Source organism: Bos grunniens, chromosome 22 (assembly GCF_055505025.1).
Source record: "Bos grunniens cultivar Pamir isolate PY7600 chromosome 22, Bosgru_T2T1.0, whole genome shotgun sequence".
NCBI lineage: Eukaryota > Metazoa > Chordata > Mammalia > Artiodactyla > Bovidae > Bos > Bos grunniens.
In genome coordinates, this window is record NC_141186.1 from 29066479 (window position 1) to 29091815 (window position 25337).

General features: G+C 41.2%; 1 protein-coding gene and 1 long non-coding RNA gene across 4 annotated transcripts in view; both read right to left on the minus strand.

The window, feature by feature from the left end:
- Positions 1-12039, minus strand: part of PPP4R2 (protein phosphatase 4 regulatory subunit 2) — a 55424-nt gene extending 43385 nt beyond the window's left edge. Inside the window, exons 1-2 of one of the 3 annotated variants that reach the window (XM_086366719.1) lie at positions 11901-12039; positions 8251-8332 (exon numbers count right to left, since the gene is read on the minus strand). In XM_086366719.1, the coding sequence (XP_086222845.1) occupies positions 8251-8252 (2 nt within the window). In that variant the 5' untranslated portion in view covers positions 8253-8332; positions 11901-12039. Of the gene's footprint in view, positions 1-205; positions 286-8250; positions 8333-9282; positions 9544-11900 lie in introns of those variants that run through there. The other 2 variants (XM_086366718.1, XM_086366720.1) reach the window with 2 other exon arrangements.
- A 1561-nt stretch (positions 12040-13600) lies between these two features.
- On the minus strand, positions 13601-17296 carry LOC147348236 (uncharacterized). The gene is made up of 2 exons (XR_015151262.1): positions 17133-17296; positions 13601-14325 (listed from the first exon to the last, which is right to left on the minus strand). It is a non-coding gene; the product is annotated as an uncharacterized LOC147348236 (long non-coding RNA).
- Positions 17297-25337: the final 8041 nt, after the last annotated feature.

Here is a 25337-nt window from a genome sequence, read left to right on the forward strand (position 1 = left end):
TAAGGAAGAAAAAAAAAAAAAAAAAACCCAAAACCTGAAATAGAAGTTCTTATGTGAAAATTCTAGTCCCAAGATTTCTGACTCACCACCTCAAAATCAATCAAAGACTCTAACTAGGTAGAAGTACTAACCAGCACCACATACAACAAAAAATAACATTAGCAGAATCAGACTTAAAAGAGTCAAAATACTAAAAAGGCCTCACCTCCTGCAGGTAGCTCAGGCAAATAAGGAGATAGTACAAGTACAGGTATGCACATCTGAGACAGTCTAAGTCAGACTTGGCTATAGGAAGGAAGAAAAATATAATAGCTGAAGCCAAATTCTGACAAGCCAGTCAGCTCAGTCACAAGTATAAAGAAGCTTGATGAGATTAGAAAACTGAGATCATATTACCAGTCAGTATGTTTTCATTCCTAGGATTTCATTTCAGTAAGCTACAAAAACTTGCAGGTATCAAAACTAGTATTAAGTAACTGTCATTTTAACTATTCATTTCTATTTTTTATATCACAGTATATAAACAATCTATGATTTGTTGAATGCTTGGTTTAATCGCTAAGTCGTGTCCAACTCTTGCAACCCCATGGGCAGAGGAGCCTGGCAGGCTGCAGTCCATGTGATTCTCCAGGCAAGAATACTGGAGTGGGTTGCCATTTCTCTCTCCAGAGGATCGTCCCAACCCAGGAATCGAACCTGGATCTCCTGCATTGTAGGCAGATTCTTTATCAACTGAGCTACAAGGGAAGCCCCAACTGTTCCTTATTTTGGTACTGGACCTGGTGGTTGTTGAATGCCTGGTATTTCATAAAAACGCTGTGACCTAAGTGTTATTAATCATATTTTCAGCTGGGGAACAGAGCAAAAGAGGGCTTAGGTGACTAATTTACTCCATCACGGTCATTGAAACAGCTTATAACGAAACCAGAACAGCCTGCTAACCTCGAGTCAAGGAGATGTAAGCACAGAGACAACAGAGATACCTTGACATAAACAGCTCCAAGTTTGTCTTTTACTCTACAGTAGATTGTCTCAATAAAGCTATCCACCCCGCCACCTCGCCACAAAGTCAAACTGGAACTTTGTAAAAAAGCCCTACTTGAAATACCACATATGACATGTTATTTACTATATGGCACATTATTACTATTATTTATATATATTTTTATTATTTTTTTACTAATTGAGACTTAAATTAGCTCTTATACACTTTACAATCAACGGCGTATGTTCTCAGTCATATTCAATCTATTTTGATAGGAATAGAGTTAGGAGGGTGGTTATAAGGACTGTCAAACCCAGACACCCTGATATATAAAAAGGACTGCTTTTTATATAAATAGCATACATAAAATGGGTGAAACCAAAGAAAACAAAAATGAGCAACTGAAGACATCTGAAGGCGTAGCAAAAATGAAGACCTAACAGTTCTCACGTTCACCAAGTATTTTAAAATATAAAGCTTTCACAGGCATAAGTACTAAATTAAATAACAGGTGACAGTCTCCTCTTCAACTGTCTACACTGTTTTGCTAAGTGACTTAAATTTTTCTGCTATTAATACTGAAAACTGATTTAGGAAGGCAGACACAAACACGAACACTCACTCACCCTTCCACCCCAATAAACTCCCATATCAAAAAGGTAAAAGACCAATAGTTCACAAAACAGAGGGAAATTACTGCAGGCTGTGAATCATAAATTCCTTATCTTCTTACTGGACCATAAATTCCTTATGTTCTTACTAAGATGATGTTTTGAAACCACGTGAAGTTGGTGACAGGCTTCCCAACAATCCATAAGCATTACGAATTCACGCTCACTGGCAGGCACAAAGAAGATCTCTGGATGCAGATAAAATGCAACTTGTAAGTGCCTCCAAGACAGACATCATGGGAACCCCTTTGTGGCTCTCATGAGCTAGTGAGAACACTGGCTGGTGTCTCTCATCCAAGTACAGACAAGTGATCCTCATTTTTTTTTAATTGTCTCCAAACTACTGACCTATGCAACATACCCCCAGCAGTTAACATCTTCACCACTGGCAGACATTTAACAGCAACCACTATGATTATGCCCCACCCTTAATCACTGTTACTGCAATACCACCCCGCTAACTACTGCCATAATATAAACTCCTACAAGGCTTCTGAAATGGAAGGAAACTTGGAAATCACCCCTTCTAAGCTCCTCATTCAATGTCTGAAAGAAGTGTGGCTCACGGTACTTAACTTGTTGGAAACTAAAACAGTAGTGGAAGGGAGGAGAGGGCTGTCACTGTCCACTAGGGACCAAGTTAAACACTTACAAAGTATAAACCCAGTGAATCACCACAACATCCCGTGAGGTAGATTTACTTCATTATCTATATTTACTATAAGGAAATAAGGCATCAAGTAGTCAGTCGGCCTGCCTTGGTGACAGACTAAGTGGTAGAGCTGGGAATTCAAACCCAGGCCTGTCTGTCGCTGTCCTCACTCTCAAACCAGCTCTTTCCACAAGATTAAGTACCTCAGACTTGTTTCATGAACCAAATGCTCTCTTATTTATGCTCAACAAATGCTCAACACATAGACGACTGGAATTTTTATTCTTTCCCCAATTTTACTATCTATAGTTACATATTTTCATTTATTCACATCCTCACAATATCTGAGGCAACGACATGGTATAAACCCCATTTTTCAAGTGCGGAAACAGGTTCACAAATGCTCAGTCCTAATTCACACAGACACGCTGCTAACCTAAATTCAGAATCAAGCCATGCTCCTTTCAAGAATGACATTACCACATGCTAACTCTCATGAAATTAGGGGACTAGCCAACTACTAGTAAAAATTTGGACTAAACATGGAAAATATGAACTCATTTGTACACCCAAATGATTGAAGAGTTGAAGTTAATTCCAGTCAGAAAACAAAGTTGGCACATCTAGCTTCTAGGGCCTCACGCAGTAGACACTGTGCAGTGTACACGACATACTGGGTTTGCAGGTTCAATGTGATGAAACAAAGTAAAAAAACTATAATTTTCTTCATGTTCCCATCTTAATCACTGCAGTTACTAAAATATTTAAATGCAAAAGGACATCCACACTTAACTTTATTTACTGAAAATCTACTGTGCTTCCTCTGTGTACCGCTGTGATAATGGCACATACATGATAGGAATTTAGATGGCACATGGGTAATCAATACTAATCAACACTTTATTATTCATAGATTTTAAAAAGATGCAGAAAGATGTAACTAATTCAGCAAACCACCGGTTTCAGACTTTATTTCTCATTAGATTAATAGGAAGAAATTAACATAATGATTATACTTCTGGGGAGGGGCAAAATGAGGGCTTAAACTCTATCTGTAGTATTTTTACATCTTAAAAAAAAATCTGAAGAAAAAAGTAACCTAACCTAAAAATAAATAATTATACAGATGCTAGGATGTGGCAAAAATCCCAAAGGTAGTATGTGAGACTGACATTTTAGAAATAACATTCCAAGTATCCAACACTATGCTAGACAAAATTCCCTCCTAAAGAAAGCCAGAGAAGGATTTAGCAGCTTCACGGACTTAAGGAGATTTTATTTATAATGATGCACATCTCAGTTGTTGATTACTACTATTTTAAAGTAACTTAACTGTGATTTTCTTAGTGATATGTCAAAATTAATAAACACAAAGTGCTTGAAACTGCAAGGAGGGAAAAAAGCAGACTCAATATAAGCAGTATCAACACAATTAACAACTACTATTTATTGAGTAAATAAATAATGTTAACACTTTACCAAGCAGTGTGTGGTTTTCTAAGTTTTCCATGTAGGATGTACTCATGCTATACAGTACTATCATTATCCCCATCTTACAGATGAAGAAACTAACTTAACAGGGACTGACTTACAAAGTTCTCCTAAATAGCGTAATTCTAAAAGGATGGCAGAGGTGCTAGAATTTCTCATCTCTCCAAAACCCCTTATGTCAGATGTTAAGTAGACAGCAAACCCAAAACCAATAAGCAAAAACATTTATCTACCTGAATAAGGTTATCTCACAATCCCCCCAAAATAAGTTAATGAGGAAAAACTCACGGTCAGATGACCTGAACATTATAAGAATCTGTACAAGAGGAAACAGAAGTCATAGTGTATCTGAAAGGGCTACAAATAGGAGAAACAGAAAATAGCCAACAGTTGTTCACAAGAAATCATGGCAGGTCAATCTGAGAACAGCTGAAACTGAGATACGTATTACTCCAATACAGAGTGAAGTAAGCCAGAAGGAAAAACACCAATACAGTATACTAATGCATATATATGGAATTTAGAAAGATGGTAACAATAACCCGGTGTACAAGACAGCAAAAGAGACACTGATGTATAGAACAGTCTTATGGGCTCTGTGGGAGAGGGAGAGGGTGGGAAGATTTGGGAGAATGACATTGAAACATGTAAAATATCATGTAAGAAACGAGTTGCCAGTCCAGGTTCGATGCACGATACTGGATGCTTGGGGCTAGTGCACTGGGACGACCCAGAGGGATGGTATGGGGAGGGAGGAGGGAGGAGGGTTCAGGATGGGGAACACATGTATACCTGTGGCGGATTCATTTTGATATTTGGCAAAACTAATACAATTATGTAAAGTTTAAAAATAAAATAAAATTTTAAAAATAAATAAATAAATAAATGAACAGAAAAACCTCCAACAAGAGCTGAAAGCGACAAAGTCTTGTTCCCATGAGCTCTTGAAAGTGACCCACCAGACCTCCCATCCAGAGGAGACCCCACACACAAGAGAAAGAGACAAGATAAAGGAAACAGAAGCTCCAAATAAAAGTAAAACAAAACCTAGAAATTTCAGAAAGCAAGCTCCATGCTCTAACACTTCACAAAAACAATGAGAGCTCTGGGAAGTTACAACAGCTACTCTGAACCATGACTCCTACTCAAAAGTTCAGGAAAACTACTTTTATATAAAAATGCAAGACAGAAAATATCAAGGTCAAATCAGATATGAAACTGTTGTTAAGAGAAAAGGAGAATAAGGAGCAGAATAACATCCCTTAAGACAGTGAAGCAGAGCTAGAAAGACTTGATCAAAAACCTTAAACTATTTCAAAAGGAGCTAAAAACATGAGAAAAATGATGCAAGTCAGTCAGAGAAACTCAGAAAATGAAGCAATAGAATACAGCAAAGATCCAGAACAGAAAAAACTACTTCAGGAAACAATGACTAAACTAGAAAGCATAGAAGAACAAATGATCACAATAAATAATGCAGTAAGAATCCTTCAAGAGAGGAAATTTTTAAAAATCAAAATGGAATTAAATTTAAAATTTCACTTTCAAATACACTGTTAAGAGAATAAAGATAACCCACACAGTCGAGTATTTGCAAACCACATTAGATAAAGAATTTGTATCCATATATAAAGAACTCTCAAAATCCAGTAAGAAATCAAAGAACTCCATTTTGAAATGGGCAAAGATGTGAAGCATCAACTTACTAAAGATACACAAACAGTAAATAAACACTTGAAAAGACTCTCAACATCATTAGTAATTAGGCAAATACAAATTACAATTCCTATGCCATAGGTACCTATTAGAATACCTGACATGAGTAAGACTGATCATAGTAAGTGTTGGAAAGGATGTGGAGAAACTGATCTGAACTCCCATACTGCTAGTGGAAAAGTAAACTGGTACAATCACTCCAGGAAACAGTTTGGCAGTTTCTAAAGTTAAACATACACATACCATATGACCCAACCATTCCACTCGTGGACGGGTTGCTATCCAAGAGAAAAGAATGAATACAAACACACATACAAAAATGTTCATAGGTTTTTTTTTTTTAAACCTGGAAATAATGCGAATGTCATCAACAAGTGAATGAAACAAAATCTGTAGGATATCCATGTAAAGACTGCTACTCAAAAATAAAAAGGAATCAATTATTGATTTCTGGACATGGAGTCATCTTAAGTTACCCTGAGTGAAAAAAGGCAGACATAAAGCAATTCTCCTCCAATTAAAAAAAAAAAAAAAAACTGTTAAAAGGCAAAGAACACACTGTATGATTGCATTTACATACAATTTCAGAACATGCTAACTAATCTACCTGAGGGGATGAGAACACACACATGGAAGACAGGTAACAAAGGGCAAGAGGGAGTAATGTTTATATAGTCTCCACCTGGAGCACAGTGATAGTTTCATGAGTGCAGATGTCAAAATTTACCAAAATACATAGTTCAATAAATGAAGTTCTTTTCAATAAATGAAGGGTTTTAAAAAAAAAAAAATTACTGAATAAACTTATTTTCTAAAATCAGAAATGAGGGGAAGAAATCCAGGAATTCTTAAGAAACCCACCTATACTAAAACATCAGAAAGATCTGAACTGCTATCCTTTAGATTTTCATTCTCCTATTTACAATCTTAGAAGTTAGACAGAGCTCAGTTTAACCATAAATGATGACGGAAACTGCAAATTTCCATATCAAAAGTTAAGGCATGCTCAAATTGATTAAAAAAACCAAAGGCTAAATAAAACTAAATGTAAAAACTGTCTGAATCATAAATTTAAAAATATCTTCCAAAATCCATAAAGAATCTAACACCACCAGTCATTTTAATACAAAAACAGTAAGACCTGTAGTAAGATCTAGAGATTGGGAGGGAGGGAGCAGGAGTGTAGACAAGGATGGGACAATTGATGATCTTCTAAAGTCCTCTATTAGATAAATAATTGTCCAGAAAAATCAGGTTAAATTTCCCAAGCCACTTGGTGATCCAGTCAAACAGGATATTTAAAAAGCTTCCTTGAAGAAACTTTTAACTATTTATACATTTACGGCCAATGCACTGTATCAAGAAGGGAAGGCAATCTCCACAGACCCAGAAAGAGGTTTTAAGTATTTAACTCCAAACAATCTTGTTTATTAAAACTCTGAAGTAAAACGCTTCTCCTCCTGCTATTATAGAGATATAAGTTAGGACCAACTAACAATTAATACAAATTAGTTATTCAGCATCAATTTTTTAAAAATCAAGATGTTCTGAGAGACTATAACTCAGAAGCAAAAATTACTTTTTTTAAATTCTGACGGGTTCCACTTTTTTAAGGCAGTAAGTATAAACTTAAGATTGAACGCATCAGTCAAATTCCTAAGGTGACTGGTAATATTAATAAGCACCAAGGAGTTTCAGTTTGTTGGCATGACCATTAAAGAGGTTCCCCCCGCCCCTTTTAAAAGCAGGCTAGTTATCAGGAGACTATGCTGCAACCATAAGCAAATCTTGTAAGAAATGAACATTTGCTAATAAAGCCAAACAAAGGATACATTACATAATTGCTGAAGCTTACACTCTTTTTATTAGGCCTCAAAAAGAATTTTTAAAAACCCCACTTTTTAACACTACACCTTCCAAAACCTCTCCCCTTCCTGCTCCCTACCCCTACACAAAGACAAGACTACAAACCAGTCATCAAATCTGCACTGCTCTCTACAAATAAACAGCCCAAGAATGAAAACAACTGCAAAACACACTAGACACAACCAAACAATATGTTCCTTTGAAAACAATCTTAACGTCACAGTGCAAGTCTTAGATTCATAAATGTTCCTTTGAAAACAGTCTTAACTTCACAGTGTAAGTTTCAGATTCACAACATTTGGAATCAAGCCTAATAAAATGCTGAGCATATGCTAACAAGTTAGCTATCCTAGAAAGTTTACAGGACAGTCAAGACTGTAGCATCTGGAATTTGTCAGATAATCACCCTGAGTGCCCAGGAGAATAAACAGTAGTGACACTTTCAGCACCCACATATATAAATGACAACAAAAGGCTGGATACCAGACAATATGAGAAAATACCACCAAAAAAAAAAAAAGAATCTGAAATAGAATCAAAGCCACAGAATTCTGGAAATAAGCCCGCTTGTTATGGCCAAAGAGAGTCACAATGGAACATGCATTCTTCCTTTTTCTGGCTGTTCTAGACTAATACATTCTAAATGTGCAAAAGCATAAAGAAAAATTTTAATACAATTTAAAAATTCATTACAGAGCATGGTGTGAAGTGAATGAAGCATATACACTGAATAAATGCTTTAAATATGGGGCTTGTACAATTTAGACAGATGGATTAGTCAATGCTTGTGAAATACACTTCTGTCCCTTTCCTAAGCGATTCTTAAGGACACACAGGTTTATGAATACGATTACATGTTTTCAACTCACATTGTTTCTCCAGTCTTGGCTACATGACAAAGAAACTGATCCAGGACCGGACAAACTTCTTTTTTCCCCCTCTTCTCAAAATCTAGATAAGGGAAGAAACAAAAGTTATTAGTATTTTTCAAAGTCCACCAACCATTTCCAATGCCCTTTAAAAACAAACTTTCCTCTCCAGTCATTCCTCATATTAAGAAATTAAATTTTTTTTTAATTTAAAAAGCCTCCCAAATAAATTCCACCTGACTCTCCAACTTCACGTCACTCTTTACAGATAACGAGACCCTTCCTAAAGGGGGCACTTCTCCACCAACCATCCTTAATGTAGTCCGGGGATTCATCTCAAAGACCTGTTAAAATACAAACCCCAAATCCCAACTCCCCCCAAACTGTTTACGTGAGGTTGATAAATCTGCGTTATATGAAACACCAGCTCCCTCTTGCAGTCATCAACCAATGATCCTTGGTATCAAAGTCTAATTCTCAAAACACTGCAATCACGTATTCTAAGTTCTCAAGCCTGTTGCTCGGACGGCGAGCAATTCGGAGCTGGGAAGGCGACCACTTCAGAATTGGGGCGCGTGGAAAATGACTCCAGAAGCTTTGAAAAAAGGGCCTCCAGAGACACTTCAAAGTTGCTCTGCCGCCCCCTCTACCCCCGCCCTAAAACCTTTCACTTTTTCTCTCCCCTCGAAGTCCGGTGTGCAAGAAAAGGGATGACAGAGAACGAAGCCTGCCTGCGAGGGGTTTGCGGGCCCACGAAACGTTCACGGGGAGTGGGAGAGGGACCGGGGCCCCCTCGAGAGCTTCCCGACTCCCCTCCCCCAGCCCAGACGCCGGCGGCCGACACAAAGCCCAGAGCGGGGCGGGAGGGAGCTGCCCACGGGGCTCCCCGCCCCCGGGAAAGGGGGAGGGGGATGGGAGCCGGGGAAGCGCGCCCTCCCCCCAGCCTGGCCCCGCGGAGTCACTCGCCCAGAAGGGAACGGAGAGGCGGCCACGGAGGGTGAGGAGGAAGGGAGAGGGGGCAGCTACCCCCACCTTTCAGCGCCTCCTGCAGCCTCTCGACGTCCATGGCTTCCCGGAGTCCCTCGCAGCCTCCGCCTCCTTCCGCGGGTCTCCCGGGGACCGGAAGGCCTCCCCCCACCCCCCCGACGCCCTCCCCCTCCCTCGCACACACTCCGGCACGCAGGCGATTCGGGGGGGGCACCGAAGGGAGCTGGGGGAAGCGAGCGAGAGAGCGAGACCGAGAGAGCGAGCACCTCCCCGAGCCGCTACCACCAGCCCTCCAACATGGCGCCCGGCACGTCACCGCGCGCACGCTCCTCTCCGCCGTCCTCGCGCCCGCGGCGCGTCCGGACCCGGAGCCCGAGAGCGCGTGCGCGGCGGAGGCGTGCGGCCGCGGCCAGCCCCCAGACCCGGTAGGGCCGCCCCGCCTATCCCTTGGGTTGGCCGGAGCTGCCTGCACCAAGCTGGAGGCGGAGTGGTCTAGGCGGCGGGGCGGCGCAAACAGTTTGACTGTGGATCCCTGCTGTTGGCTAGCTGTGTGACCTTGAGCTATTTAATCAGTCCCTCTGAGCCTCCCTTTCCCCGTCTGTACAATGATGGGAGTAGTATGAACCACTCATTACGGTTGCTGTGAAAACTAATTGAGACTGTATACACACAGAACACGCATTAAAAAAAAAAAAAAAAAAAACTCAATATCGCTAGTAATCGTGGCAAAATTAACTCCCTGCCTGAACCCAAAGCACCTCAATGGCCCAGCTTAGAAAAGGAGTAAACGCAGCAAAAGCATGAGAAGTTTAAGCAGTGGAACCAACTGAATTTAAAGTCCAACGCAACTATTTATTACTACTACTTGTGTGACCTAGTTGCTTAAACTCACATAGCTTCTGTTTTCTCATCCACAAAATGGAAGTTGGTGAAACTGCGACGATAAACCATTGAGCACATGTGGTGCCTAGAACATAAGCACTCAAGTTCATGTGGCTGCTGTTTTTATTATTATGGTTTTGATTACATTACATAAGCGCCCAGGAAGTTAGGGCGGAGACCTCAGAAGTCCTCTCCCAGCCCTGACATCTCACAAATGGGATAGCTGAGGCATAGAGACATAGACTAGCAAAACAGGAGAACCTAGAACCTCTGGCAACCAGCTAGTGTGTGAACGTTTTTATTACTCTCCCTTGTCTGTGAGCTTTTCAAGAAAAGTTACTGACTTGTTCCACCATCGCTTCTCAAAGCCTAACACAAAGGAAGGAAGGGAGAGAGGGAGGCAGGGAGGACAGAAAGCTAATTCTTGACTGGTGTTAGAAAGTGCAAATTTAGATACAGCCATCACAAGTGTTGACCCTCTTAAAAGACAGTGGCTTTGACCCTGACCGTAGGTGGCAGACGTAGGGAAAACCCCCACTACAAAAAAATAATTTCTTCAATTTTGCCATCAGAGAACTAGTCCCTAGTATCTTTAGACCCTTTCACTGTTCTAAGCATCCTGTTCAGTTACAAAGAGCCTTGTAGATGTATTAGAGTGGTGTCTTCACAGTGGGCCAGTGCTTTAAATGCGCCCATCCTTGTGTTTGGTTGCTTCAGTCTTGTCTGACTCTGCAACACTCTGGACTAAAGCCGACCAGGCTCCTCTGTCCATGGGATTTTCCCAGCAAGAGTATTGGAGTAGGTTGCCACGCCCTCCTCCAGGGGACCTTCCCCACCCAGGGATTGAACTCACATCTCCTGCATCACAGGCGGATTGATTATGGCTGAGCCACCAGGGAAGCGGGTTAAATACACTGGATTTAGTTTATTGTCCCCTGGAGAAGGAAATGGCAACCCATTCCAGTATTCTTGCCTGAAGAATTCCAAGGACAGAGGAGCCCTTCCAGTCTGAAGGGGCCTGTCCTCTACACAGCAAAGCTTAGCCTCCCTCTCTGCCACCCTGGACTGTCTTTAAGCAGGGGTCTTCTGGTAAGACCTGTGTGGAACAATACAGTCACCACTAGCCATGTGTAGGTATTTAAACTTAAATTAAATAAAATTTAAATTCAACTCTTGAGTTGCTCAATATAATTCCTCAGTCACGCTAGCCACATTTCCTGTGTTCAGAAGCCCCACGAGGTTAGTGACCTTTGCATTGTACAGCAGAGAAAGAAAATTCCATGATCGCCTAAAGTTCTGGAACTTTCTGTTAAAGAACTTACCTTGCTAATTTCTTACACCTTGCTCTGTCCCTTTTCATCAGCTGTTCCCCTCACTTGGAGATGCCTCCAAAGCAACTTCTAAAAACTGGATAAGGTCCATGAAAGGAGATAAAGTACACACAGCAGCCACAGCCTAAGGGAATCAGGAAAAGCTTTCCCTAGAGGAAGTAGTTGTGTTTAAGCTGAGAGCTGAATTTTGAAAGGAAAGTAGCCCTAGTGAAGTGGAGAGGAGAAGCTTTCAAAGAGAAAAACTGTAGATGTGCACAGGCCTTGAAATGAGATCGAGGAGTGAGGTAGTTTGAGTCTGGCTAAAGCTGAGAGTGCAATGGAGGGAGAAGCAAGGGATAAGGCTGAGGAAATATTTTATTTAGTTCCTTTCTTCCTTCTTCCTGGGAACTTTTCTCTAGCCAGCAGTCATCTCACTGTCTGCGATTGCTAGAGCCTCCTATTGGTACTCACCCACTTAGAGCAAAACAAAACGTGGTGTCCAGCCTCTCCGATTGCCCCCCAAGATCCTTGCTTCCTGGAGTTCATGCCCTGGTGTAGTCCCCTCCCAGGTGAACCAGAGCACGTCTGTGAACGATAAGTGTGGTGGAAGGGATGGTATTTGACTTCTGAGGCTAGGTCATAAACTGTTCTCTCTAGAAGAAGCCAGCTGCCATGTCACCAGAACATCAGAGCAGCCTGTTTAAATGCCTGAATGGAGAAGACTGATGGCTTTAACTTGAGTCTTCCCACCCCAGGTAATCTGCATAATCTGCAGCCCCAGCTGGGATCTGGACCACAGCCTTGTGAAGGATCCCAAGCCAGAACCACCCAGCTAAACTGTGCCTCAAGTCCTGATCCACAGAAACTATGAAAGATGAAAAATGTTTCTAATTGTTCTCAGCTTCTAAATTCTGAGATAATTTAATTACATAGCACTAGATAACTAATGCAACAAAGGAGAATATTAATAGTAACTAATAATAATAGTAATTAATATTAATAGGCTAACAGGGAGAAGGCAACGGCAACCCACTCCAGTACTCTTGCCTGGAAAATCCCATGGATGGAGGAGCCTGGTAGGCTGCAGTCCATGGGGTCTCGAAGAGTAGGACACGACTGAGCGACTTCACTTTCACTTTTCACTTTCATGCACTGGAGAAGCAAATGGCAACCCACTCCAGTGTTCTTGCCTGGAGAATCCCAGGGACCGGGGAGCCTGGTGGGCTGCCATCTATGGGGTCACAGAGTCAGACACGACTGAAGTGACTTAAGAGCAGTAGCAGCAGCAGCAGCAACAGCAGCAGGCTAACATTAAGTATTCTCTATGTGTCTAACATTCTTCTAAGCACTTGAGAAAAATATTTAATTTAATCCTTGCAAAAATCCTATAAATGAGATTATGACCCCCACTAAAGAAACTGAGGTATAAAAAAGTAAACTAACTTGTCCAAGGTGACACAACTACCAGGCAAGTGACTGACCCATGATTCAAACCTGGACTGATTTCAGAGCCTGAGACTCTCTGTTGTACTCAAGAAGGTTGCAAACGACCAGGGGAAATAAGACAGAAGTATAGACTCTGGTGCAAAGTAGAAGGCAAACACGCAAATCAAATGGTCAGAGGCCAGTAACATCTCTTCCAGGCAAGGATAGAAGTTACGTTTTGGAAGAGACTAACTTAACAATGGGAAAATATTTGTACCACAAGAGAAGAGACTTGCAGGCAAAGGGGATGGTATTAACCAGGCAAACAGTCCGTGAGGGCTTCCTCTGTGTTGCAGAGAAAACGTGTGGAATTTCTTCCTTGCACAGAGACTAGGTATAATAGAGATGTCCCTTCAATAAGTGTGAATATGCAAGAAGATTAGCCCGTTCCTCTGGGGGTACACAAGAGGGAAAAAGCCTGACAACACAGAGGAGGAGGCGGAAGATGGAGACAAAAGAATGGGAAAGAGAAAACAGCTGGGACTGTGTCAGAAAAACATGTGCAAGGATCTTTTTGTAACCCCAGAGAGAATGACTTGAGTTTGGGCCATCCCTCTGAGATGATCCTGTGGAAAGCGAGAAGAGGGGATTGAGGAAAAGTATAGAGAATTCCACACACCATCTACAAAGCCGGAAGGGCACAGAACAGGCTGGATTAAAATGTCAAAAGAGAGACTTGGAGGCTCTTTGATGTTCATGGTCTTTTATTCATGCTTTTTAGTCCTTATTTGTAGATCACAGTGGGTTCCAGAATGAAGCTGAGGTAGGGGAAGGTGGACAGTAAGGGTGAATCCAGTTTTCCAAACAAATAAGAGAAAGTGTCACGTATCATCAAGGTTAACTTTTTCCCAGAGACTTTCAAAACCTAAATTCAAAAAACGTTTTATTTTATAATGAAATATCAGATCAGATCAGATCAGTCGCTCAGTCGTGTCCGACTCTTCGCGACCACATGAATCGCAGCACGCCAGGACTCCCTGTCCATCACCAACTCCCGGAGTTCACGGAGACTCACGGCCATTGAGTCAGGGATGCCATCCAGCCATCTCATCCTCTGTCGTCCCCAGGGTGATTGTTTCGGGTGCACAGCAGAGTGACTCAGCCATACATATACATGTATCCATTCTCCCCCTAACTCCCCTCCCATACAGAGTTCCGTGTTCTATACAGTAGGTCCTTGTTGGTTATCCATTTTAAATACAAAGATTGTGTTTTTTTAAACATTAGAAACAAGTGCAACAAAAAGTCTGTTCTAAAAGAACCAGGGTTGTTTTCTGTGATGCCACAATGGTGTGGTGGCAGCTGGTGGCCACGCTGGGGTGAAGACCAGAGTTAGGAGAACAGACTGGCAGGTACTGTCTGGGTGGCTGGCTTCATGAAGTTTGCTGCAATCCTGGGGGTACACTTCAAACTGTGTGAATGAAATGGGAATTTATGAGGAGGGAAGGGCACTCCATTGGGCTTCCTTGGTGGGTCAGTGGTAAAGAATCCGCCTGCCAGTGATAAGATGCTGGTTCAATCTCTAGGTAGGGAAGATCTCCTGGAGAAGGGAATGGCTGCCCACTTCAGTATTCTTGCTTGGAAAATCCCATGGACAGAGGAGCCTGGTGGGTTACAGTCCATGGGGTCACAGAGTTGGACACGTCTTAGCAACTAAACAAAAACAAGGGTAGTCCATAGGATCCAGGACACTTAGTTCTGGAGAACAGGAGTCTGAGATCAGGATGTAAGAAGGCCCATGATCCCTCTGCAGGCTCCACAGAAGAGTCAGTTCTTTTGCCTCGCCCAGCTTCTGCCAACTGTCAGCATTCCTAGACATGTGACTGCATGCATCGCTCCCATCTTTGCCCCTGTGGTCATGTTGCCTCTTGTGTCTATCACATCTCTCTTGACCTTACTCTTAAAAGGACACTAGTTATTGGATTAAGAGCCCATCTGGATAATCTCGGCTGATCTCCTTAGCTCAAGATTTTTAAATTACATCTACAAACACTCTTTTTAACAGGAAGGTAACAATCACAGGTTCCAGAGATTAGGATGTGGACATATCATTTTGGGGGCTACTATTAAGCCCATGATAGTAATTTAAATTGTTTTGTGAGAACTGTGAAACTTTGCAAATATCCCATTTCTCATCAGATTTTTCACTCTCAAGTTTTCACCTCCATTGATGTTACTTGACTGAACTAATTATTATGTGCATGCTTTTAGGCTAGGTTGCTACAATGATGGAGAATTTCCTTGTAGTCCAGTGGTTAGGACTCTGAACTTTCACTGCAGAAGGCCTGGGTTCAGTCCCTGGTCGGGGAAGTAAGATTCTATGAAGCCACATGGCAAGACCAAAAGGGAAAAAAAAAAAAAAAAATCACTATGCTGGTTGCCAAATGGTAGTTTTCTAACTCCATTATTCTTTTTACATTTATCAGTTGGATTCCTACCATAAGCAAAGAGTCATCTCCTCTCATTTATTCATTTTTTTAGTTATAATAATTTTGACTCACTGATTCCTATTTTATCCAGTGGGTTAGTTCACTGCTATCATTAATTGATACCTAAATTGGTCTAGACTTGGCCAATGAGACCTTCTTCAAGCTGGCTCCTGCATCCTTTTGACATGTCTCCATCATTCTTGGAGCACTTCTTTATTTTCTGGTACAAAAAGGTATTTGAGGCTCTTCTTGCATCTCCCTTTCCCAGCCCTGGAAGTAAGCATTTCTCCAAGAAGTCCCAATTCCTTTTGGTGGAGAATGCTACTTAGGAATGTAGCTGAGGTTGCTAGGGTGTTCACGGCCATTGGGATGTCATTGCCGGGCCCTCTTGGACCCAGATAGATCCATATGTTTATTTATTTCTATATCAATATCTATAAAACTAGGAGTTCACAGCTTCCAATTCCAACCTAACACTGGAGGATTCATTTTAGTTTTCTCCTTTTCTATACACATCACTGACCAACAGTAAACCTGGTTGCCATTCTCCTCAGTATATTCTTTTTTTTTCTTTGTAGGTTAAGAACTTAATTAAACTACAACAAGGTCAAGGGCAAGAATTGCAAATCCATGTTTTCTGAACTTCAGAGATTTACACCAAGCTACCCTTTTAAATTAATACTGGTTTACTGTCCCAATGCATAAGAAATTCACTGACTCCATAGACATTTGTTTGTATACTGAAGCCATGTCAGGACAGATCAAAATCAAATATTCAGGTGCCTGCTGCTGCTGCCGCTGCTGCTAAGTCACTTCAGTCATGTCCGACTCTGTGCGACCCCATGGACTGCAGCCTACCAGGCTTCTCCTACCATGGGATTCTCCAGGCAAGAACACTGGAGTGGGTTGCCATTTCCTTCTCCAATGCATGAAAGTGGAAAGTGAAAGTGAAGTCGCTCAGTCGTGTCCTACTCTTCGTGACCCCGTGGACTGCAGCCTACCAGGCTCCTCCATCCATGGGATTTTCCAGGCAACAGTACTGGAGTGGGATGCCATTGCCTTCTCCATTCAGGTGCCTACTATGTGCCAAATCCTGAGTGAGATACTTCATGGGCTTTTCCCACATTAAAGGCTTATAATAGCCTCAAAAATGATTTTTGACAAACTCATTCTTCACTCTCAGTATATTCATTTTTTCTATCAATCTCCCTAGAACTCAACTGACCAATCACCAGTCCCTGTAACAGGTTCCTTTCTCACTTCCCTTGGGCTCTGACACCCTGCACCAGGCTACTTTCCCCCAGCCCCTGGCAGATACCTACTTTTCTTGGCCACACTTAACTGGTTGGAGATTGAATTATTCCAGAAAAGTGAAAGTTGCTCAGTTGTGTCCAGCTCTTTGCGACCCCATGGACTGTATACAGTCCATGGAATTCTCCAGGCCAGAATACTGGAGTGGGTAGCCTTTCCCTTCTCCAGGGTATCTTCCCAACCCAGGAATCAAACCAGGGTCTCCTGCATTACAGGCGGATTCTTTACCTACTGAGCTATCAGGGAAGATTCCAGAAGGAAGGGTAAATATTATTAGTATTTATAATAATAATAGTAATTTAAAATTTTTCAAATGTCTGATAAATAGTATTTTATCAAGCAATTCAAAGACTACAGGGCAAGCAAAAAAATCTCTTAAGATGTTCTCCCCCACCCCCATACCCACCACAGCTAGGTTGAGCTTCATGAGTTTCTCGTGAATCTTTTCAGATGTTTATTATGTGTTTATATGTCTCACCTGTTGTATTACAGCTGTTCTACTGCCTTCTGTCCTGGTTGTTCAGTCACCGAGTTGTGTCTAACTCTTTTGTGACCCCACGGTCTGTAATCTGCCAGGCTCCCCTGTTCATGGGATTTCCCAGGCAAGAATACTGGAGTGGGTTGCCATTTCCTTCTCCAGGGGATCTTCCTGTCTCCTGCATTGCAGGTGGGTGCTTTACCGCTGAGTCACCAGGTACCTTCCAACAATTTATTTTCAACACAAAATTGTTAGTTGCTCAGTCATGTCCGACTCTTTGCGACCCTGTGGACTGTAGCCCACCAAGCTCCTCTGTCCATGGGATTCTCCAGGCAAGAATACTAGAGTGGTTGCCCTTTCTTTTTCCAGGGAATCTTCCCGACTCAGTGGCTGAACTCGGGTCTACTCCTTGGCAGGCAGATTCTTTACCATCTGAGCCACATGGGAGCCCCATTTTTAACACAACTCCCAGGGTTTTTAATAATAAGAGCCTATCATGCTCCAATCCAACTAGTTACATTCCACTCAGAGTGAAAGCCACAGTCCTTGCCATGGGTCCTAAAAACACAATCTGCCACTCCCCTGCCTTATCTCCTACCATCACCCCTCCCCCTAGCCCTTCTTCAAGTCCTCTGGCCTCATTGACCTTCATGATGTACTCTTTAAGGAAAAAAAAAAAAAATTATATTTTTAAATTTAAGGAGAAAAGGAAAGATATAAACGTCTGAATGCAGAGTTCCAAAGAATAGCAAGAAGAGATAAGAAAGCCTTCTTCAGCGATCAATGCAAAGAAATAGAGGAAAACAACAGAATGGGAAAGACTAGGGATATCTTCAAGAAAATCAGAGAGACCAAAGGAACATTTCATGCAAAGATGGGCTCGATAAAGGACAGAAATGGTATGGACCTAACAGAAGCAGAAGATATTAAGAAGAGATGGCAAGAATACACAGAAGAACTGTACAAAAAAGATCTTCATGACCCAGATAATCACGATGGTGTGATCACTCACCTAGAGCCAGACATCCTGGAATGTGAAGTCAAGTGGGCCTTAGAAAGCATCATTACGAACAAAGCTAGTGGAGGTGATGGAATTCCAGTTGAGCTATTCCAAATCCTAAAAGATGATGCTGTGAAAGTGCTGCACTCAATATGCCAGCCAATTTGGAAAACTCAGCAGTGGCAACAGGACTGGAAAAAGTCTGTTTTCATTCCAATCCCAAAGAAAGGCAATGCCAAAGAATGCTCAAACTACCACACAATTGCACTCATCTCACACCCTAGTAAAGTAATGCTCAAAATTCTCCAAGCCAGGCTTCAGCAATATGTGAACCGTGAACTTCCTGATGTTCAAGCTGGTTTTAGAAAAGGAAGAGGAACCAGAGATCAAATTGCCAACATCTGCTGGATCATGGAAAAAGCAAGAGAGTTCCAGAAAAACATCTATTTCTGCTTTATTGACTATGCCAAAGCCTTTGACTGTGTGGATCACAATAAACTGTGGACAATTCTTCAAGAGATGGGAATACCAGAACACCTGATCTGCCTCTTGAGAAATCTGTATGCAGGTCAGGAAGCAATAGTTAGAACTGGACATGGAACAACAGACTGGTTCCAAATAGGAAAAGGAGTTCGTCAAGGCTGTATGTTGTCACCCTGCTTATTTAACTTATATGCAGAGTACATCATGAGAAACACTGGACTGGGAGAAACACAAGCTGGAATCAAGATTGCCAGGAGAAATATCAACAGCCTCAGATATGCAGATGACACCACCCTTATGGCAGAAAGTGAAGAGGAACTCAAAAGCCTCTTGATGAAAGTGAAATTGGAGAGTGAAAAAGTTGGCTTAAAGCTCAACATTCAGAAAACGAAGATCATGGCATCTGGTCCCACCACTTCATGGGAAATAGATGGGGAAACAGTGGAAACAGTGTCAGACTTTATTTTTCTGGGCTCCAAAATCACTACAGATGGTGACTGCAGCCATGAAATTAAAAGACGCTTACTCCTTGGAAGGAAACTTATGACCAACCTAGACAGCATATTCAAAAGCAGAGACATTACTTTGCCAACAAAGGTTCGTCTAGTCAAGGCTATGGTTTTTCCTGTGGTCATGTATGGATGTGAGAGTTGGACTGTGAAGAAGACTGAGCACCGAAGAATTGATGCTTTTGAACTGTGGTGCTGGAGAAGACTCTTGAGAGTCCCTTGGACTGCAAGGAGATCCAACCAGTCCATTCTGAAGGAGATCAGCCCTGGGATTTCTTTGGAAGGAATGATGCTAAAGCTGAAACTCCAGTACTTTGGCCACCTCATGGGAAGAGTTGACTTATTGGAAAAGACTCTGATGCTGGGAGGGATTGGGGGCAGGAGGAGAAGGGGATGACAGAGGATGAGATGGCTGGATGGCATCACTGACTCGATGGACGTGAGTCTGAGTGAACTCCGGGAGTTGGTGATGGCAGGGAGGCCTGGCGTGCTGCGATTCATGGGGTCGCAAAGAGTCGGACACGACTGAGCGACTGATCTGATCTTATCTGATTTTTGGCTTTGCTGGGTCTTCACTGTTGCTCAGGCTTTTCCTTAGTTGTGGCGAGCAGGGGCTACTTTCTAGTCATGGTGTGCAGGTTTCTCATCTCAGGGGCTTCTCTCGTTGCAGAGCACAGGCTCTAGGGCACAGGCTTCAGTGCTTGCAGCTCGTAGGCTCAGCAGTTGCAGCTCCCGGGCTCTAGAGCATAGGCTCAATAACTGTGACACTTGGGCTTAGCTGCTCAGCATGTGGGATCTTCCCAGATCAGAGATTGAACTTGTGTCTCCTGCATTGGCAGGTGATTCTTTACCACTGAGCCTCCAGGGAAGCCCATGATGTACTCTTAATCTGTGAGTACACTCCTTAGGAGGGTGCCCAGCTCTTCCATCTGCCTAGATCCCTCTTCCCTGGGATATCCATGTGGCCCTCTCATCCCCTTGAGTACCATCTTCTCAACAAGACCTCCTTAGGCCTTGTCACTAAGTAACATTGTACTTTCCACCTTCCCCTGAACTCCCGACCACCTCCTTTCTTCCCTTACCCCACTCTATTTCTTTTGCTCCCAGCTCTTTTCATCTCATGTCATTTCCTTTCAAAATTATGTGTATTACATTTCTCTGCATCACTAGAACATAAACACCCCAAGACAGAAAACTCTTTTGTTCACTGGTTTTTCCCAAGGTGCCTTGAAGCCTTGTGCAGCATCCATACACCATAAGATCTCAATAAATAGTTTGTTGCATAAACATACACTGAAGTAGTTCTTCTTGGCTTAAATTTCTCTTAAAAGGTAACATATTCTTCTACAATTTTTTTTTTTTGGCTTTTTACTCAAAAATATGTCTTGGGGGTTTTCTGTTTTATTTTAGAGATACTTAAAATCTTATTTTGCTTAGTACTTTGAAGTATAGACGGAATATTATTAACTAGTCTCTATGAATCACATATACAGCTATCCAGTTTTTCTCTATTAAAAACAAGATCTTCTGTAATTCAAATCTCAGGGTCCTCCTTTAAAAAACAGAGGCAGTATTCATCTCATAAAAGACTGAGGATTAAAAGTGATCCTAGGGTAGTACCTGGCAAATCTTTTATTGTGTTTTTATAATTATTATTAGCTGTGCGGTAGCAGCTACTACCACAAGCCTCTACATGACCATTTCTCTGAAGAGCAATTTCTGGATAGGCATGTTTTTAAGCAATACTGCCAGTGGACCTCCTTGAACAGAGCTGTCACCTTCTCAAAGTATGTGACTGTCCAAGCACTTGCGGACTCAGAAATTTTCACCAGTCTGAGGACTAAGCAGAAAACCTCTGTGTTGTTTTGATTTTCGTTTCCAAGATGTATTTGTCAGTTGGAACATTTTTTCCTTTTTTCCTTTTTTTTGGCCAAGAGTATATAGTTTCATCTTTTATTCCATCTTAGTGAAGCCCACAAACTTTCCAGACAACTCTAAATCACATTGATCGGATCTATCTTCTGGGTTGACACAAGGTGTATCACCTCTGCAACGGCCTATTTGCATGTGGATTTTGTTAATGTCATCACTCAGAAATGTGGACTAGGAAGGTGGGGAAGGGGTCAGCTTCCATCATCAAAGTCACAGACTTAGACTCTAAAGCTGAGCCCAGGAAATTCTTTGAGTATTTTAGGCCAGGAACTGGTCTGTAGAGTTAGTGGTGAGCCATGCACACAGGATCTTTGCCCTCCTGGATCTTATTGTCTAGTGGGACAGAGAAACATGAAGGAAGTAGACAACCAAGTAAAGGCCCAGGATTTATAGATTGTAGTAAGTTCTAAGAAGGAAATATACAGGATAATATGGTATGAAAGCCATGTAGGGAAGCCACGTTGAGTGAGGTGATTAGAAGTCTCTGAAAAGACAATGGTTCAGTTGAGACTTGAAAATGAGACTTTGTACATACCTTTAACATAGGAGCATGAAAACTTTTTTTAACCAAAATCAGAAGGAAAAATTCATTTTATATGGCAACCCAGTAAACATACACTGATATACTACATAAAATATGATTACATCAAATCAATAAAACATATGACTTTGTAAAATAATACCTATCTTAATATGTACTCTGATATTATATTTTTTTAAAGCTGGCTGTGACTTTTTAAATTGTTTGTAGTATGAAACACACAGCTTTGGCTCATATTTCTCATATGAAATTGCAATTATTTTTATATTTATCTTCTCAGCTAAAGTGTAAACTATGTGTAGATTGGGGTTGGATCTTATGAATCATGTGTCTCCAAAGCTTACTAGGGCACTTAATAAGACAGTCAGTAGATATTTATTGAATGAATAAATGAATACAAGGGCCTATAGCTTTTGATTCTCCTTTTCCAATATTGATCCAAACATTAATATTTAGCTAAACACAAGTCACTTGGGTAAATTGTTGAATCAACTGGATGCCTGAATGGAAACTGATGAGGCTTAACTCTCTCCATACCTAAAACTTAATTCAAAATACATAGTGCATCCTCACGTGACTGAGAGAGCAATAGTGTTTCTTGTGTTTCTTCTTAAAAAGGCATTAATCTACTCTAATGACCTAATTGCCTCCCAAAGTTTTAACACCTTCACATGGGGTTTAGGATTTCAACATATGAATTTGGACTGGGACATAAGTATTTAGTCCATAACAGTATAAAACTTAGAACTATAAAATTTCTGGTATAATACACAGGAGAAAAATCTTTGCAACTTGGGACAGGCAATCGTTTTGCACCACACAAAACATAAAACAAAAAAGAAAAAGCTGAGAAACTGAACTTTACCAACATAAAGTCTTTTGCTCTTATGAAGACAAATTGAGAAAATAAAAAGACATGACACAGGCTAACAAAAAATATTTGGGACATGTGTATCAAAGATTTGTATCCAGAATATGTAAAGAATCCCAAAACTTCAGATTAAGACATGAAAAACCAAATTTTTAAAAAATGGACAAAAGGTTTGAACAGAATTTTTTACCAGTGAAAACATCTGAATGTTAAGCAAACACAGGAAAGGATGCTAAACATCATTGCGTGCGTGCGTGCTAAATGGCTTCAGTCATATCCAACTCTTTGTGGCTGGAAAATGCAACTTAAAATGAGGGACTACCCTGGTGGTCCACTGGTTTTCTAAGACTCTGTGCTCCCAATGCACAGGGAATGCTCAGCCCCTGGTCAGGGAACTAAGATCCCACATGCCTCGTGGCACAGCCAAGACAAACAAACAACAATGACAACAAAAAAGAAAACCACAATGAGATACTTATACTCACTAGACTGGCTAAACTTAAACAGACTGTCCACACAATCTCGGCAAGAAACTTGGAGAAACAGGAACTGCTAGTGAAAATGTAAGTGGTACAAGCAACTTGCAAAACAGTTAAGCAGTTTATTGAAAAGTTAAACCTACATTTACCATGGAACTCAGACATTCTAGTCCTAAATTTTACCTGGCAGAAATGGAAAAATAGGTCCAAAGACATTTTCATGACTTGTTCACTTGTTCGTGTCCGTAACAGCTTTATTTGTAATAGTCAAAAACTGGAGACAAGCAAACCCATCGATAGGAGGATAAAATAAAAAGGAATGAACCAGGGATACATGCAACAATATGGATGAATCTCAGTTACGCTGAGTGAAAAAGGCCAAGCAAAATAGAGTACATAATGTATGATTCCATTTCGGGCTTCTCAGGTGACGCTAGTCGTAAGGAATCTGCCTGCCAATGCAAGAGCACAGGAGACACGGGTTCGATCCCTGGGTTGGGAAGATACCCTGGATTAAAAAAAATGGCAACCCACTGCAGTATTCTTGCCTGAAAAATCCCATGGACAGAGGAGGCTGGCAGGCTACAGTCCATGGGGTCGCAAAGAGTTGGACATGACTGAGCATGCACGATTATTATTAGTCACGGTTCCATTTATGCAAAATCTAAGAACCTTATAAGTAGCTATCGTTTTAAACATTTAATACACCAAAGTTGATATACGTCTTTTTATTTTTTTTCAACTCTGTGTGTTTGCAATCATTTCTTTTTTTTTTCTTTTGGCCACATTCCCTGACGAGGGATGGAATCTTGCCCTCCACAGAGAAAGCATGGAGTAATAACCACCACTAGACTGCCAGGAAATTCCACCCCCCTCTTTTTTTTTTTTTTTTTAAACTCTTGTCTTCTATTTTTTTTTTTTGCAATTATTTCTATCAATAGTCATTTAGATACAAGAGAACTCAACTTCCTAATGTGACGTTTAGACTCATTTTTTCACTACAGCCAAAGCAGATATCCTGAAAAAGGAGGTGCTATTATTTGGATAAGATCTAAATGCTCAGTAAAGAGACAGGCACGAGTATTCCTAGGAGTCTCCTTATAGTCACAGCCTAAGAAGACACACTTATGTGTTGCCTGGTCGCCTCCACAAGTCTATGGGAACCTCGGCAGTGAGGAATGGGTGGTAAAGCACTCTTGCCCAACAGTTAATGAGATTGTATCGTCCTTTCTCCACTTCCTACCCCCTACTCCAACTCATTCACTCATATTGGATTGCCGAATCATTTCTGGTATGAAGGCTTTATTTGCTTAATGGCAGTTCTCAATGAGGGAGGGTGGGGTTTGAAGGAAGGATGATGCATTCTCATTAACCATTTGGCAAGTGCTTTACCATCATTCCTCACCTCAGTTACTTTACAATATACACCAAGAGAACAATTTTCTTGATATTTTGACCCATGTTGACAATATTGTTTTTCAGTTGGACATAGAGACCATGTATTTTTCCACAGTTGAAATGATTCTATTGGAATGACATGAAAATTTTATGGCTGGAATCCTAGAAGGATGTATGGTTTTCAATAAAATATTAATGAAAAAAGCACTGTTAGAGTCACACATTTCCCTTGGATCATTTAAGCCTTTGAATCCAGAGCTATTTCTGGGTTTTTCACTCACATGAGCCAATGCATTCCCTCTCCCTCTCTCCCCCTGTACCAATTTGAGTTGTATTTGCTGTCACTTGCAATTTAAAAAGTTTTTAACAATACAGAAATTGGCACCAGGAGTGGGGTTGTTTCTAGGCAGTCAAAATCCCACAAACGTCCAAAACAGAGACATAAAAGAGAGATTATGGAAACGCAGAACATTCAAGTAGAAAGGAACTCAAACATCATCTGACCTGACCATGTCATTTTATGGACAAGTAAATAAATTTCCAAGGAATTAAATAAATCACTATACTTTCAGTGAATGAGACTTTAAAAGACAGGTTATTACAAATTGACACCCTGAGCATTTGTAGGAGAGATAGCAATAGTTGTTGAAAACAACACTTAAAATAAATATAGTGTGTTTTATAGCTTCACTGATAGGAACTGGTCCCAGTTCATGGTGCAGCAGAATCACTTATTTTCATTTAATATTCTTGGAGCACGAGAAATGCATTAGCTATTAAAGTAGGTAATGCAGAGCAGGGAACAAGATCAGCAAGGACTGTACCCTCACAGAACTTTGTATCTAGTGCAGGAAGACAGAATATTAACTCAGAGTTTTACCCAAATAAGTGCTGTTGCTGTGATAATACATACTGCAGAGAAAAAGTCCAGGATTCTATGAGGGAATATAAGAGGGAGAACGGCCTTTATGTGGGGGATCCAAGGAAACTTC